Here is a 16,746-nt window from a genome sequence, read left to right as displayed (position 1 = left end):
AACTGAAGGTATTCCTGTTGCAGGGCACAAGTTTAATCATTACAGTGTAGTGGGTGGAGTCAGTGATAGCAGGTGGTATGGATAATAGAAATTTCTATTTTCTAACAAGACTAAATGTAGTAATGGCAGCAAAGTATGGAGGCTTTAACTTCTGCGGGTTTTGGAGGGCCACAGATCTTGTGCTTATCCTTCTGCTCCACCACTACTGACTGTACTTAGTGGTTTCTTACCAGGTTCTCTGGAGAGTTTGGTGACAATTCAAGTGTGTAGGAGGTGTTTAAACAGACAAGACAGTGCCCTCCTGGTTTCAACATCTCTTGATGCACAGCATTGATTTATACTTATGTTCACTCTCCATACTAGAGAGTGAACATAAGTATGATTATCCGATGATGGTTAAATGTTTTCCCAAAACAAACATTTTTATAGGGAAACAAGAGCTCTGTTTTCTGTGGTAAAGTAATAACCATTTCCATATACAATCTGATTTTTTTTTTTTTCAAAAATAGATTATTCATTATATTTCTTGTGTCTGAACACCTCTGTCATGTATTTTTATTCAGATTGGCGTGCTCTCTTCGTTTGACAGTCCCACCATTGGCAATGCAGATGAGGAACCTGAAAATGATGTGACTGCTTTCATTCAGTGGCAAAATCTGAGCACAGCAGAAGCATTCTGCGATCACACCTACATGTCTGATTCTTAAAAATCAAATTATTGAATATTTCAGGAGAAGAGTATTCATCCTTCAGAGTCTGCCAAAAGAAGTGTACTGGATGTGAGCCCAACATCAAACTAAAATTTTTTTATGTTGTTTCTTTATTTTTATCTTTATGTATCTAGGAATACTTGTCATCATAGAGCAGAAGAACATCCATTCAGGAATACAAGAAAGCAAACATGATGTTTTTTTTATTGAAACAGTTTACTGATAAATGACAGATGGTTGTCATGAAACTTTCATGTGTAATCTCAAAAAATCATGGGCTAAAAAGTCATACATGGTACTTAACATTGAATAGCAAGAGAATCCATGCTTGAGAGCAGACACTCAATTCACAAAGAAATCAGGCAAAGTGCCTTTTGATTTCAATAAAAAATATTAAATCTTTTTTTCCCCCACTCTATCCATCTTTACATGGTACAGGTTTGTTCACTTTTTAATTATATAAAACGCTTAATACTGATTGTGAAACACTGGAATTAATTTACAAAAACATAATAATTAATATAATATTAATAACAATAACAAACAATAATAACAATAACCATTAAATTTAAAAACAAAAATAGAATGGAGGAAATCAGTCATAGCTGTTGCATCTTGGCCCACACAAACAGCAAAGGTTTTTGGGAAAAAAAAAAAAAATCAAATGGCATTTACATTTACCTGACACACAGTTACACACAAACACAGTATCAGGTCGTTGAGTATTTCTCATTGCCATTTACAGTGTTAGGGGCACAAAGACGAGACACTCTCTGAAGTATCCACGTGTCTCTGCAGGATCACGCTTACAAACCAAAGAAATCCTTCTCACTGTGGGTCAAGCTCGGCGGACCATCAGCGGTCCTCGAAAAGTGCTGTACTCCTCCAGCACGCAGGATAGTAACTGATAGATAAAAGCATAGGACCATTTGAAATGTCTCAGCATTTAGAAGAAGGGAAAAATCTTCCAGGCGACAGGAACTTGTATCCATTGCCGGCAGGTAGTCGGATAGAACGAGCACCGGGGCTACTGCTTGTGGAGATAGTGGGTGATGGGGCTACTTTTCTGGGGTTGGAACAGTGATGTCCGTTGGAAGAGTTCTTGCTACCCTTATCCAGTGACTGCAGCCCCAGCTCCCGCAGCTCCAGGCTGTCTTGGGCGTCACTGGGGGAGCAGTGGCGTGGGGAGAGGTTCAGGAGGCTCAGTACATCTCGACTGGCTGAGGCAAGAGGTCCGGGAGCGCCGTGGACACCTTTGACGGGACCCAGGTGTTGTTGTTGCTGGGCTGCGGCATTAGCCCAAAAGGTCTTCAGATTGTGGATAGCTTGGACTTTTTCGTCGATGACCCCTCTTCTCAGCCGGTCCAAGTCCGGAGCATCGGCCGATGTGGAGCAGGCAGAGCCTGTGGAGGAGTAGGACAGAGCAGGGGACGGAGCGCTGCCGGCTGGGGACTGGTGACCGGAACATGGAGATATGTTACTCGGGGAACGAGAGATGTGGCCACTGTATGGGGAGCTCGGGTACTTTAATTTGAACTGTGCATGGCTGTCAAGGGTGGGCGAGGGATGGCTGCCCTCCTTTTGGGAAGACTCGGAGACTGCAGGACTATTATAGCCGGAGCTGATCTTCTGCAGTGAGGAGGAACGGGAGGGAGGTTTGGGTTTTGGAGAAGACTGAGCGCGGCCGCTGGCGCTGCTGTTTGGACGGCTGAACGCACTGGTTTCAGAGGAGCGGAACACACTGCTCCGAGCCGACGCTCCCCCGGCCGCCGCTCCCTCTGCCCCAGCCCGCTGAAGACTACCCACCGCACGCAAATGGCTGTGAGTCTCCTCCAAAATCTTCTGGGCTAATTCCTGAGGATCTAGTGGGGCAGTTTTTTCTTCCTGAGACTTGACAGTGCTGTCAGTCTCGGTGCTGGACTGGTCAGATTCACCTGTGTCTGAGCTGCTCACCTTACCCACCTTCTGGAACGGCGAGTTCGGGCTGGGCACTAAGGATGTTTTGACAGGTGAGGTCGGGGTGCTGACGCTGCCCCTTGACGACACTGACACAGTGTAGCCTCTCCCTGCTCCCGCAGTAGACCCACCAGCAACCCCCCTGCCACCACGGTGGTGCCGCTGGCCGTGACCTGGTGGCAAAGGCAGAGAATCACAGTGACTTCCCAGAGGCTCGCTGCTGATAATAGAAAAGCCCTCATATTCCTCCTCATCGCCTCGCGCTCCTGCCACTGCAGCAGCTGCTCCGTGAGGAGAGGAGCGACTACGGGGAACATGCGGGTGTTTGTGAAGGGAATAGTGTGCCGTGACGCCACCGCGCTGCCGGTGACCGAGAAAATCACACTCGGACTTGGAAGCAAAGCTCATGGAAGAAGCTACAGAGCTGAGGCTATAGACAGAGATGGCATCCGATGCTTGATTGTCCAGGCAAGGAGGAGAGAATGGAAGGCTTGAATATCCCATGGGCAGGGGATTGGACACAGACTGGGCTGAAGCCAGAGACTCCAGGGAAGAGGAGCTGTCCAGGCTCAGGCGCTTGGGCAGTTCTGTGGAGTCTGAAGAGAAGATAAGAAAACTATTAAAGCACGCTGATCAGTTGGAGATTAAATACCCTTTTTGGGAAAACGTCTACATGTACTCACCAAACAGCGCCAGCAAAGACTGGAGAGCAAAGTGCAAGGTGCGGCGGTTCGCTAGCTTGCCTGTTTTCAGCACCACTTCTTCTTGGCCCACCTCACACAAATCAAATCCTGACCACAAACAAAAAGGACAATTAGAAGTTTGAGAATTCAGCCGTTTGTTTATAATCTGGGGCAGGCTGAAGTGGAAGTAAGATGGGACAGGAGTTCATGACAGCCGACTCACCGAGAGCAGCGAGAAATTCATGGCATCCCGGAAGCCTCCATAGCTGCACACTGATGGACACCTGAATGGGCAGGAGGGAGAAATCCTGTTCTTTCTCTCCTGTTTGGAGTTGGACTAGCACCTGGTGGAGCTGGAGAGAGAAAACAAAGAACGCAGAAAAATGATTTCACTGGTTACACTTCTAATATATTTGCATGATCAGACAATTCATTTTCTGTCAAAACCTAAAATAATCCGAATGTAGAGTTTTTCTTTGTAAAATTAATTTCATTGTTAAATTCATAATTTAATTTCATATAGGTGTCTTTGTAATTTGTCTCTCTCTCTCAAGATGTTGCAGCAGGATGCTTGAATAAACAAATGCTTGGAGGCTGAACTAAAAAGGTTGGAGCTTTGCGGGGGCTTACACGTGGCCTGGGAGCACACTTGCCTGGTTTGTTTGGGGATTACTCGGCTTAGAACAGAGACACCTTTGTCAACTCGGCGTAACAGTGCAGAAAATATAAACGTGCCCCAGCACTATTGTGAGGGGGTTGTTTTTAACGTCACAGCTTTATCCCTTCTACCAAACTGCAACATTCCTCTGATCATTAATTGCTGTAAATCCTTAAATACCTCCTCAATGCCTCAGAGATCTGACTGCAGTAAACAGTTGTGGGAACTGTAGATACACAACAGCAAAGTTTACTCAGTGAAACTTTATGCAGGTGACCACGAGATGCAGTGAAGCAAAAACAAAAGAAAGCATAATTCATCATGTTGAGATATAGCTAGTGAAAAATGAAGGGAAACGAATGTTAGAATAGAATGAAATGCATGTAGGTGAAAGCAAACTTACCATTGCCACCATATTTTTAACAGCCTTCAGACCACACGTTAGGAGCAGGAGAGAGAAAAAATGCCTTTAATTGCATGCACACAGGCCATTCACAAAGATTTCAGGCGCTCAGTTCAATAAGGAGGAAAAAAAGCAACACGTTATGTTAGGTTTTCACACATTATTGGAAACCGTGGCTTCTCGCTCTGTGCACTCAGATACAGGTTTGTAGTAGGAGGTGACAGGAACCGCCAATAACCAACTGAAAGGTCTTTCACTATAAACATGTGACATCCACTCGTTGTGCACAAACAGGGATAAACCTCCACAGTAAGATTATTTTTATGGAGTCACCAGCTTTGGTGGAAGAAAACAGACTTCCGATTGTCGTCAAGACTTTGTACTTGGAGCGCGGCTAGTTATTTTAATGCAGCATTTCATGTCTGCTTAAGCTGCAGCTGCAGCTACCAGTGAATTAGTGAGTAGTGTGCAGCTGACACAAACAAGTTATGCAATGATAAATCCCTGCAGGCATGCAAGTTTCGGAGAAAGTGGGAGACTGCCTCAACAGTTCTTCACACGAAATAATAGCAGTTGATATTTGTGAATGGAGCCAAAGACCAGTTGGTAACTTGTGCAAAGGCAGTAAAAAATGAAGCGGCATTTCGTCAGGACTGCAGGGGCCTACCCGGTTGATGAGCTGCTCTCCTGCTTCTGAAGCTGTGATGAGTTTGCACAAAGCCTGAAGAGCTGGCGGTGGGAGACCTGAGGGACGGCATCAAGGAAAGGTTTTCATTATTCATTTACAGGCCACAATCCACACAACCCTAAAATGGGCGGCAATAAATACAACGGCTTAACGTGACTGAGTGATTTAGACACATTAGCCGTTCATTGGAAACGCACACGGAGAAGTGCATTCAGTGACGCGAACACAAAGAAGAATCGTGTAGCAGACTTTACAACCACCACAGAGCCCTGATCTCTATATCATGGAGTAAGTCTGGGATTACATGAAGAGACAGAAAGCAACTGAGACAGCCTAAATCCCTCGAAAAGTGTCTCAAATCCTCCAAGACAACTGTGAAAACCAAACTGACAAGCTCTGTAAGGAAAACCACAGCACACAAGGGCACATAGGAGAATTAGTAGTTTTAAAAGTGGAAGGTGGGAACGGTAACAAAGAGTAAATTCATGTTTTACAATGAAGCATTTTGGTTTTATGCTTGAAGCCAAAATATTATACACAAAGCTGTGCTGAAAACATAAAAAAAAAAGAAAACAAGAAAATTGTGATTTTAATCATTCTGTGACTTGCGTGCTTTCTCAAGTACATACCGAGTAGAGACTGTAAAGTCGTGCTGCATTGTTGCAACCTGTCTCCTGGGTCAGCAGTGGGAAAGAAGACAGCAGCAGGAATGCCCGTGCCTGCAGAGTCAAGTCGGAAGCCCACAGCTGTTAGCAGAGCCTGCCAGCCGGGGACGCCTCCCACTTTGTTCTCCACGCTCTGCTGCGATGTGTACATGGAGTTTCTCTGGCCGTTCTGTATCCTCTGAAGAGACTTCTCCACCTGCAGGGAAGCACCAGTATCTGTGCATCAGTAATCTGTGTCTTTAGTCGAGGTAATTTGAACAAGTTAGTGACTGAGCGCGTCCCACCAGGTGGAGTAAAACTCTCAGAGCATCACGAGCTCGATCTGGATACTGTAGAATCTCAGCCAAAGCTTGGCCAATCAGAGAAGAGGGGCTGTTAAGCTTCACGTCGTTGCCAATCAACATGTATCCTGGAATAAAACCAACAACATAAAATCAGTTTGACTGCAATCCCTCCTTTTTTTTTTAAATTTTGTGCTGTCTATTCGAATTGAAACATAAAGGACGATGGCGTCTCTGACCTGCCCAGTTGGAGGGGTGTGAATACTGCTTGCTGCTCTGTACAGTCTTCATGGCGTCGGCCAGCGCTGCGCTCGCCTTGGTCCCGTTGAGCAGGGCAGTGTAGAAGGCATGGACGAAAACTTTGGAGGCGGCAACAGGGACGGGCCACAAGGACACAAGAACACACTGAGCCCCGGCGGCCAGGAAGGCTCTGGTCAGCCCCACAACGCCGTCTGCCGTGACCTTGCTGCTGGACTCCTGGTATGACCTGCAGCCAAGAAAACACATACAGCATATGTTGTCCTTGAATGCACCTTTATAGCGATTCTACACTGTGAAAGTGTTTAGAACTTGTTTTCATACCCGAGCACCACCAGCTTGACCGGCAGCCTCAGGTCCAATATGTCTGCGGCTGTGAGCAGGAACTCCTGAAGGGGCGGGCTGTCGCAGATGCTCTCCACGTCGCTGCTGTCGTCCTGCATGTGGAGGGATTCTGGGATGGTGTAGCCGCTGCCGATGGAGCCCTTCCTGCCCTGCCCGCTGCTGCCCCTCCTCCCGCCTGCGCCCCTGCCCACCGTCCCCACTCCCACGCTGGCACTGGCCCCCCCAGGCACCCCCTCGGGATTCGGGGTGAGCACTAGAGCCGCCAGCTTCCAGGAAATGTGGGTGGCGAAGTGGGCACACTCTGCCTGCGTGAGGGCGCTCATCACTCTCTCCTTGGTGGCAGAAGAACCAGCCAGGGGTTGGCATCCCAGCAGCTCAGCCACCATCATGGCTTCCTCCTCGGCGGAGGGCATCGGCCCCCACAGCCAGCGGTCCATCACAGGGGAGGGCAGTCTGGGATTCCCCACCACTGCTGCCATAGAGACGCCGCCACAGGGAGCAGGTCCCGGACGCCGAGAATGAGCCTGAGAGGACACACACACACACACACACACACACTTAGATTCAGTTATTTACCAGATTCGTACAATCCTAATAGGAAGTATTATGAGAATGAAGTTAGAACCTTTGTGCTGGATCCCAGGCCATGAATGGAGGGCACTGCGATGAGGCTGAAGCGCTCATAGAGGTATTCATTAGAGGAACTTCCTTTCAGCAGTGCAAAGGGAATGAGGTAAAGTTCTCCCTCCAGCACCATAACCAGTTGTCTATGTCTGCCAACAGGCCCACTGGAGTGCATCAGGCCCTGTCAGAGAAGAGATTAGTAAGAAAACACACACAGAAAAATACATTTTGACACGCCGTAGCCTCTGATTTTATATTCCACCCAAATACATCTCTTATCTTGATCTTGCCGTCACACCGCTACCTGTATCTGCAGGCAATGACCCGTGGAGGTAATACTCACCCCCTCCATAGGTGCAATGAGCAAATCATAAAGTGCCCGGAGTGGAGGTTTCCCGAGGTTGCTGGAGCGGCGAGGCAGGGAAGAGTTGCCATCTTTGGCAGGAGACATGGTGTTACTGAACAAGCTGGTCATACTCTGACAACTCCTGCACACAAAGCAGAGGCTGTGTTAGCCGAATACTCCCCGTCACTGTCTGAGTGTTGTTGTTTTATCAACAATGACAGACAAATCAGGAGCCTTTCCTGAAGCCGAGACTGATTAAATCTATTCAACTTGCACGCAGATGCAAAATATTGCAAATTGCATCGCATTGCTGCCATGCAGAGCGAAAAACAGTTCCATGTTGAATTTTAATTAAGTTTATTCAATGAGATATTCAAACTTTATATATTGTAGCATTTCATGATGTGATTTCAATCACCGATTTAGTATAAAGATATATTGTTATTAATTTTAACAGTAAAATACATTTATTTCATCTCTCATGCCTAACCTGGACTCCAGCCTTCAGTGCGATGAGTATGAGTAACCACAACACAACTGTTCGACCATCGTTCTCTGATATATCGAAATATTTATTCATATGTGATCAGTTTAATCAATAATGTCAGATAAAGATTCATCATGGTGAATTTTTACAATAAAATATAATGTTATATTGCTGTATTTTATATTAAATGGTGATATAATTCAATTTATTCATGTCAGAACAAACTGAATTCAACAGTGTGATAATGTTTTCTGATATATATGTTAATATAGTTCAACATTAAAATGTGTTACGGATCCATGTTTTTGTTGGGAAGTTTCAGTTGTATGAAACTTAATTTTTTGTTTTACTTTTAAAATGCTCCAATATCATTATGTAAAGTGATTTTAACCTTTTTTTTTTTTTTTTAAACATGCAGTTATAAAGACAACAAACGAAAAGACTACCACTGTGCACTGAAACCAAAATCTACTGCGTTTTTCACCTTGATATTATTCTTTGTTTTGCTGGCCTAGTTTTTTTTTTTTTCCATTTAAAAGTCATGCTTTTAAACATGAATCCCATGCTGCACTGTTGTGTGCTGACAGAATAAAGCCGGGAGTCGAGAACAGTGAGCCAACACCGCTGTTTGTAAACTCCCATATTTCTCTTTCAAATAATTGCTGTCAAACGTGAGTTGAATCAAGGTAACACCAGAGAAAGAATGTCATTAAACAGCTTTGATGCACACTGCCTCAGAGTTCCACTGAGACGACTCTGTCAATATACAATGTTCCACTAGGTGGCAGTATTGATCTGTTGTCTTGGGCTCACGGAGACAAAGTAGCATTGATCATCTTGGCAGAATCATGACAGCATGAGAACAGAGATATTTTTTCTACATACAAAACTTGGGTCTTTGCGAGTGTTTTCACTGCTTTGCACAGCAGTGTTTTGATTTGATTGAAACGCCGCTGAATAAGGTCACAGCCGAGTGTTTTTTGGGACACGTCTGCATCGTGACAGGAGTCAGTGACAGCGCTCAGCTCAGGCAAAGACAACCAGCATACTGAGAGAGAGCTGCGCTAATGGAGGCAAAAGGGTTAGAAGCCTTTTTGCTTGGCCCTGCAGGGCCAGGTTTTATGGCTGCACTTGTCACTACTCTCCATCTGTTCCGCCAGCCAGAATCTTCCTCCGGACCTCCGCCAGCAGACATCTATCCTGCCCTTCTGGTAGCCCCAGGCCACTGGCTGGACTCCAGCCTCACAACACTCTCCCTCTCTCTCGCTCTCTCAGGCCTTGGCATGAGCTTCCATGGGAAAGCAAAACAATCGTTTGTTAGCCTGACAGGAAGAATGAGAAGAGGCGAGGGATAAGCCGAGAGAAGGTAAGTGTCAAGTGTGGAAGGAAGCGGCGAGAAAAGGAAAGAAAAGAGCGAGCGGCGCTGCATTCAGCGGCGGCCTGGTTTGGTCTGTGGTGAAATGATAGTCTTCATATGTGATCTCAACATTCAGACTGGTTTTTCCAAGCCACTGTCGCACAAACAGCCGCTCAGCTGAGTGTCCTTGGAAACATTTAGAAGCAGGTTTATCAATTTCCTGACAGATACGGCGTCATTTATTCAACGTACTCAGAAACGTATTCAGTTAAACACTGAAGGGATTAGATACAAAAAGATTTTCATTATCACCTTCCCATAGTAATCCTTCAAGGCTCATGAGTGGAAATTACATCCCAGTGTTAAAACAGGGCAATTACCAGCTTATTTCATGCGGCCTTTTATTCCTGTACCTATTTTGGATTTTGAACATGATTCAATTAAACTATATATCATTTTATAGGGGGATTGCATTTCATATTATGTCTCTCTACTCATAAATAGGCTTGAATATATACTGCATTCTGTCTGTGTATATATAAAAAAATGAATAGAAAAAGAAAAACTGATACTTATAGCCTGTATCGTATATATAACAGGAAAAATGCCAGAAAAAGTGGAATGAAAGAGCTCTTGGAAGGCACGTACAATATCTGAAACTCCAAACGCATGACTTGAAATGACAATGAGATTTTCCCTTGCTTTACTATTGTGATAGATGACAGGCTCCTAAGCATGAGGAGCTTTATAATTCAGAGATTTTTGAGGCCCAAAAGAATGGGCGGATTATTACCGGCAGCCCATTAAAGGAGCTTAATGAGCACCGAGACTCAATTAAAGCTGGAATTACCCTCTCATCAAAGAGTAGCTCAACTGTGGACGAGGACAAGGAAATATGACCCACACACACACGCACACGCGCTTGCACGCACGCACACACACACACATCCTCCATTGGTATACATTACCAATCAGCTCAATGTAAATGAATACTTTGCATTGTGTCAATACATAATACTCTGAACAAGCTACAGGCGGGCTCGCTGAAATCTCATAAATCTGCACCACAAACACAGACAGGGCAAACATCTTAAAGCCACATTGGTCTCGCTGTCTGTTTCTGCCAAGCAGCACACACACACACAAACACACACACACACACACACACACACACACAAAATGCTTCCACACACACACAAACACACACAAGGCGCCATCAGAGTAGACAGTTGATAAGGGCTTTAGCAGCTTGGCTCTACTCAGTCTGTTTAATAAGGAGGATTCACATGCTGCCTCTGCGCTGGCTAAACAATGGAGGGGAAAAAAAAAAGAAGGGAGTCCTTTCACAGATGAGCTCAAATACCCACGCAGATATTTTAATCTTCTTTTTTAGTGGGGAAAAAAAGAGAATGAAGTACCACTTAGCGATGAAGAGTTTTTCCTGTTAGGAGTGTAACAACAACAGCGAGGTGCGGCCCAGCAGTCCGTACCTGTTGAAGAGGTTGTTTCTGGACACCATGCGCAAAAAGCCTGTTGGATCGGTGACCGAGTTCAGCTTGTTGTTGAGCTCTTCAAATTGCTGGTCCAACAAATCTCCCGCCTCGCTCTCCGTCTCGCTGCTGGAACATCCTCTGCAGGGCCGAGAGAGAGAGCGAGAGAGAGAGAGAGAGAGATGGAGTGAGAGACGTCAACAGACACAGAAATGTTGGCAAGAAAGCAGAGCCTGAGTGCAGCAGACAGTACACAGACTTCCATTGTTATTCTGCAGATAAATCAACTTTGTGCATACACACAGACACACACACACAAACTCGATACGGTAAAAATACACACTAGTCAACCCACACACACTTGGCCTAATTTCTCCGACTGGAGCCAACACCCTGATAGTAAGCAGAGTTAAATCCGTTCATTATAATGCCGGTAATGCTGATCCGGTCTTTGGGGAGTCAACCGCCCCGCCACGACTTTCCCCCTCCATTTCTCTCTCTCTCTCGTGCCTGAACCGCTCCTCTTATTCAACTCCATCATGTAGCGCTAACAGGATGTCAGCGTCTTGTTCTCACTCCGGCGGAGTGTGAACTCGGGACCTCTCGGGTCCGCCGTGGGATCTCTCCTCACTTCTCACCCTTTCTTCCTTTTACCACAACACGTGAGGACTTTCGAAGTCCTGGGAGTATGCGGCCACTTTGTTATTCACCCTGCTGGGGATGTGGATACAGACAGAGCCGATCTGGGGAAGTTGTTGGATGCGGAATACAATGCAATTTTGGAAAAAATGAAGAGATTCCATATGGCACACAGATTTCCACTGTCACGAACACAGCCCATGCTGCTCTCTCTTTCTCTCTGTCTCGTAATTTCTTTCATACACACATATGCTCGCCTCATTTTTCTCCATCCCATTCATTTTTCTGTCTCCACTCAATTCCGAGCGCGGCCTCCCTTTCTGTCTGCACTGCAGAATGAATGGGTTGGTAAGTGGTGCCATATTGTGCCCATCCAGGCGCAGTGGCGTGTACGCAACTTCCCATTGGAGTAGTAAATGAGCTCGTAATGGGGCAGGAGGGCCAGGCTGCTCGGGCGGCGGAGACTGGCACAGGGCAGAGCAGCTGGGCACTATGGATCAAACGGCCAACTAGAAAAACGAGGCCGGCGTCAAACGCGGCGCAGCGCCGCGGATGTCAGCGGGGTAACGTTTCAACTTTCAAAGTATCTCCGCGCATTTTCCGTCTCATTTTCCAGAATCCTTTTGGACGCGTCTCCTGTTGTTTCTCGGGTGTGAATCCACCAGCACCTGCCTCTTTCTCTTTAATTTCACCACCACCTAAACCTTTGTCTCATTCTTCTTTGTGCCCTCAGTAACCCCACCACCACCACCACTCCTAAACCCCCCTCCCCCCGTTGGTCCTTTACTTGTAAGGATTGCTGTTTGTTAGGTGGACTCAGCGTCCAGCTATCCAAAGGACCATTATTCCATCTCATTTACTCCCTCTGGGGAGAGAGCGGAGCACTCTGGGCAGGTAGTCCAGGCCTGTCATCACAAGATGCAATGGGGCAGAATAACACTCCTTTACACACAGACTCAGAATGATAAAATAACCTTTCTTCATTCTGTTCCTCGGGGATAACAGACTTTAGATTTTGTTTCATTTGTTTTGTTGCTGTTTGGCCAGCATTATTGATTGTAAATAATATTGTTCTTTCACGACCTTCACTTCCAATTACTTCCTTCTGATTGGTTTACAGAGATTATCTTCAGAAAACAGTCAGTATTGTCTGTAATGGCGCTGGGACTGGACCGATGCACATAGGAGCGTCTCTGTGCAAGCACAGGTTTCTTTTCCAGGTATATTTTGATTTGGGGCAAATTTATGACCCCAAATTGTAATTGTGAGTGTGTGTGACTGTGTGTCTGTGTTTTGACTGTGACGAACTGCCTCCACCCACATTCAGCTGGGACGGGCTTGAATAAAGCAGCATCAGATGGTTGAAGATCAGGAGAAACAGGAAGACATGTGAATCACATTGAATCGTGAACTTTAGGAATACACAACAGCTCTGAGCTGACAGAATCCCCTGCAGCAGCTCTGCCATATGATCTCCCTTTACAGGAGTCACACTGCTCGGTTTTTGCTCGAAACCATCAGAAATTGTTTCGACTCAACAATAAGCTCATTGTTTGAAGCTGTGCAGGAGTCTTGAGCTGGACGTGGGGAAGTGTTACTCACAGTTTGGCCACCCCATTATTACACAAGTGGATTTTGTTGAATGCAAAAGAAGAAAATCAGTAAGAGGATCAGAAGTGAGATAATCCGCCATGTGCCCCCACTCAGAATGATTTACACTTTGCTCATTGCTCAGAGACCTGCAGTGTTGACCCGTCTGCAGTAACAGCCAGCTGCTTGCCTCACTCACTCCTCCACCATATTGCGTTACGTTTAATTTGATCATTTCTCTTCAGTATGTTAGGAAAAGACGAAGTGGTGGAAATAAAGCTGAAGTGGACTTGGACCGCTATAAACGGCTCACCTGCTGTAGTAAGACTCCACTCCGAGAGCCTCCCGGGCGCTGGCAATGTGCTGCTCCAGCGAGGAGCCGCTGACCACTCCACTTACGCTTCCCTCCTGGAAGTCCGACCCTCCTTCTGACACTCCCTCGCCCAGGTACACTTCATGAAACTTCAGGATGCCTGTGGAGGGAAAAGAGAAGGCCAAAATGAATGGCTGTTCTCAGGTGTTTATGAATTTAAGATCTAATATATATATATAAAAACATTCTCCAGTTTCTTTCTTTATTATGTTTCTGTTTCTCACTCGGAACGGCGAGACTACTGAATCAATTCAATTGGAGGCTGTGAGCGAAGCCACATGTAGCAGTGCATCTGCGATGCAAAATGAATAAAACAAATAACGCTCAATAAAAGATAAGAGTAGGCTGCCTGTGCCATCTGCCGCCTGCCACGAGAGCTTGACTAAGTTTCAAGCAAAACCATCATAACAGGGAAGGAAGAAGCTCGCTGGGAGCAGGAGTGCGCGCTCTGGGTGGGCGCGGCGCTCAGGCTCGTCTTTTCACATACATGTCGCACTGGATGCGTCTGAATGCACGCGATTAGGCACGCATAGGTGTGATAAAATGCCAAATAATTTGGACGAGTGAGGTAATTATGTCTTTAGTAGCCCTTTTTATTTACTGCAGACTCTTTAGAGCTGGCCGTGTTTGTGTGCCAGCTGGATGCCAGGGAATGCCAGGAAGTGACAGACAGGCGATTAGTGAGCAAGTGGCTCCCTCTTAGCCCGGGGCAACATTCAGTGCTTTGAAGATCGGCGCTCGTCTCCGTGGTGTTCCTCCCCTCCTTATGACTAGTGCTGGAGGGGGGGTCAAGTTCATCTGATTGCCCGGGAGCTAGGTTTGATCAAATGTTCAGGACTTGTAGCGTGGGACATGGGTCACGGCTCTCATTTCTGCTTTTTTTTTTTATAGTGGAGAACAAAAAGGAGGCAAAGTACAAATAACAACAGCCTGTGAAGCACAGCGGCATGAACCGGGGTTCACCCGCAGCCTTGCCTATTCTCACTGTGAAACAGGAATTTCACGAGTCATACAAATTGGCTGCACCTCGTTCTGGCTGCCTGTATCGGGGTTACTCAGCTCCTCAACAGATGAGACACACTTCTTGAAATACATCTGCAGCAAGCCGTGCAAAAATACAGAGAAAGCGAGAAAAAGACAAACAAATGAAACCGGATGAAGAGAAGGCAGAAAAACCTGCTTCTCCTCGCTGCAACAGCAGTGTCTTCCGGTTGACATGTGTGAAGATGTTGCCAGTGCAGTTTGGCTGCGTCACTATCTGTGTCACAATCAATTAGCACGGTTCACGGGCAGATGCCCTCTGGGGTGAGGGGCGAGGCAGGGGGGCAAATCCCGGCAGTGGAGTGGCAGGTGGCACTGTCGCTCGGCGTTAAAGCCGGTCTTTTTACCCCTGCAGCTCCAAACAAGCCTCTCGCCTCTAGGCCTTTTATCTGCTTTGATTTGAACAAGCGTGTGAGTGTGTGTAAGTGTGTGTGTGTGTTTCCAAATGTGAAGCGATTTTCTTTCCAAGTATGTGCAAGAATGCTGCATCCATAAAGAAAGAACACATCTGAGTTATTGATTGCTTAAGTTGTTTGTATTCATCAAAAAAAATCACATTTTTTTTTTCTATTTGATAATTATAGTTTCTATTTTTTTTTGAGCTGCGTCGAGATCAACTTTCTAAAAGAAAATGCGTGAATAACAAAAAAAAAAAAAAAAAAAAAATCAGCATTACAGATAAGAGTTTCATGCATTTAAATGAGAAAAGGTGCAAAAACCAAAAAGTTGATAACGGTGAAGGTTCAGTAAAGGTGCGGCTGTCAGTCATGTCAAAGAAAACAGAATGCGGAACAAAAAGAGTCAGAACTTCACAGTTTGTCCCATCATACCTGCTCCTGGAGCCAGCAGCCAGCTGTACAGGTAGCCTGCAGCCATGGAGAAGTAAAGCACCAGGGCCCTCTGGCTGTTGACCGTGTCCAGGATGTGCTCCACCGTCACCGGGGTGTAAGGGTCCGAGTCCTGCTGGCCCGTCTGCCTCTCCACCAGCAGGTCCGCAAAGGCCCGGGTGCGACCGCGCTCCGCCACCGCCAGCGCCTCGTCGTGGTGACCTGCAGCGTTTAGACGTGTGGGATCAGTTTTCATCGCCATCGAAAGAACTCAGAAATGTAGGATTTTAAGAGTAGAGACTAGAGACAAACCTAGGCTGACGAGGACCCGTTGGAGAGCCTGGTAGCAGGATGTTTGCAGGTCAAAAAGAGAGAGCTTGTAGTCTGTGCTGTGCTGGGCTTCGTGGCGAATGGTCTCAAACAGTGCAGATGCCCGGTAGAGCTGAGGGAAGGGGACCGGTAAGATTTTCAGGTGAGGCGTGAAGTGTAAAATATGAAGTTTCTCATCTTACAGAGGCTTTAGGTACTCCGAAGACACGGCAACAAAACAGCTTCTGATAAAAGCTTGACTCAAAACGCAAATCGTTCCAATATGTGTGTAATCATGTCACTGTAGGAGAGACAGTTTGGATAAAGACGTTCACCTGCTGATACTAAGAGGGAAAGGGGCTGCCGTTCAAAGAAAAAAGGAACTTGGGCCACTAGATGGTAGCATTTCTCCTCACAGGTCATTCATAATCAGCCCTCCTTTCACTCCTGCTTGTCTCTCTGGCCAAAAGCTCTGTACTGTAGTGTGGTGAATGATCATCAAACACAGCGAAACCTTTACCTGAACAGATGGCATCCAAAGGAAATAAAAGCTCTGTGAAATTCAGCAGACCTGACTGTGTTGCCGGACCTTTCCGTTTAGTGCCAGACATTAGATTGAGGTAAGGAGCGAGACAATGGCGAGGTGGGGCAGCAGCCGGTGTTGCACAGCGGCCAAGAAGAGGCGGCCAGGAGTGCTGATTCATGGGAGCTGTTATTGATTTCCTATTCCTGCACCTATAGCAGCCCTGCAGGATGACTGGGACTGCAATAGAGCCACTCTCCAGGAGGCCACGGCCAGCAGGGAGAGGCTGAAACACTCGCACCGCTTGACCAGAGTTCATACAAAACAAGAAGCTGCAGTGGAGAAAAAGGCAGCCTGTATGGATTAAATGATTTGTATCAGCACCGAGGCTCTGATTGGAGAAAGAGAAAAGAGCGTGTACATTTCGTACGCGTACACATAGCATATGCATACAATGGAGCTTGTCTGGCGTATCCCAAGGTCATGCAGAAAA

The 16,746-nt window shown here is 46.3% G+C and overlaps 1 protein-coding gene across 3 annotated transcripts in view; it reads right to left on the bottom strand.

Moving 5' to 3' along the window:
• Nucleotides 1–895: 895 nt before the first annotated feature.
• The window catches only part of LOC115397898 (tetratricopeptide repeat protein 28), a 161,508-nt gene continuing 145,657 nt past the window's right edge, over nucleotides 896–16,746 (bottom strand). For 2 of the 3 annotated variants that reach the window (XM_030104421.1, XM_030104423.1), the window contains 15 exons: nucleotides 15,734–15,863; nucleotides 15,425–15,643; nucleotides 13,494–13,653; nucleotides 10,952–11,092; nucleotides 7,615–7,759; nucleotides 7,273–7,452; nucleotides 6,627–7,171; nucleotides 6,284–6,531; nucleotides 6,048–6,172; nucleotides 5,728–5,959; nucleotides 5,078–5,154; nucleotides 4,411–4,434; nucleotides 3,573–3,702; nucleotides 3,350–3,457; nucleotides 896–3,262 (listed from right to left, as the gene is read on the bottom strand). In XM_030104421.1, coding sequence (XP_029960281.1) covers nucleotides 1,650–3,262; nucleotides 3,350–3,457; nucleotides 3,573–3,702; nucleotides 4,411–4,434; nucleotides 5,078–5,154; nucleotides 5,728–5,959; nucleotides 6,048–6,172; nucleotides 6,284–6,531; nucleotides 6,627–7,171; nucleotides 7,273–7,452; nucleotides 7,615–7,759; nucleotides 10,952–11,092; nucleotides 13,494–13,653; nucleotides 15,425–15,643; nucleotides 15,734–15,863 — 4,077 coding nt within the window. In that variant the 3' untranslated portion in view covers nucleotides 896–1,649. The remainder of the gene's footprint in view (nucleotides 3,263–3,349; nucleotides 3,458–3,572; nucleotides 3,703–4,410; nucleotides 4,435–5,077; nucleotides 5,155–5,727; nucleotides 5,960–6,047; nucleotides 6,173–6,283; nucleotides 6,532–6,626; nucleotides 7,172–7,272; nucleotides 7,453–7,614; nucleotides 7,760–10,951; nucleotides 11,093–13,493; nucleotides 13,654–15,424; nucleotides 15,644–15,733; nucleotides 15,864–16,746) is intronic. The other variant, XM_030104422.1, reaches the window with a different exon arrangement.

The sequence above is a fragment of the Salarias fasciatus genome, chromosome 12 (assembly GCF_902148845.1).
Source record: "Salarias fasciatus chromosome 12, fSalaFa1.1, whole genome shotgun sequence".
Classification (NCBI taxonomy): Eukaryota; Metazoa; Chordata; class Actinopteri; order Blenniiformes; family Blenniidae; genus Salarias; species Salarias fasciatus.
The sequence above is the reverse complement of the archived record's forward strand: the minus strand, read 5'-3'. Positions and strand labels throughout refer to the sequence as shown.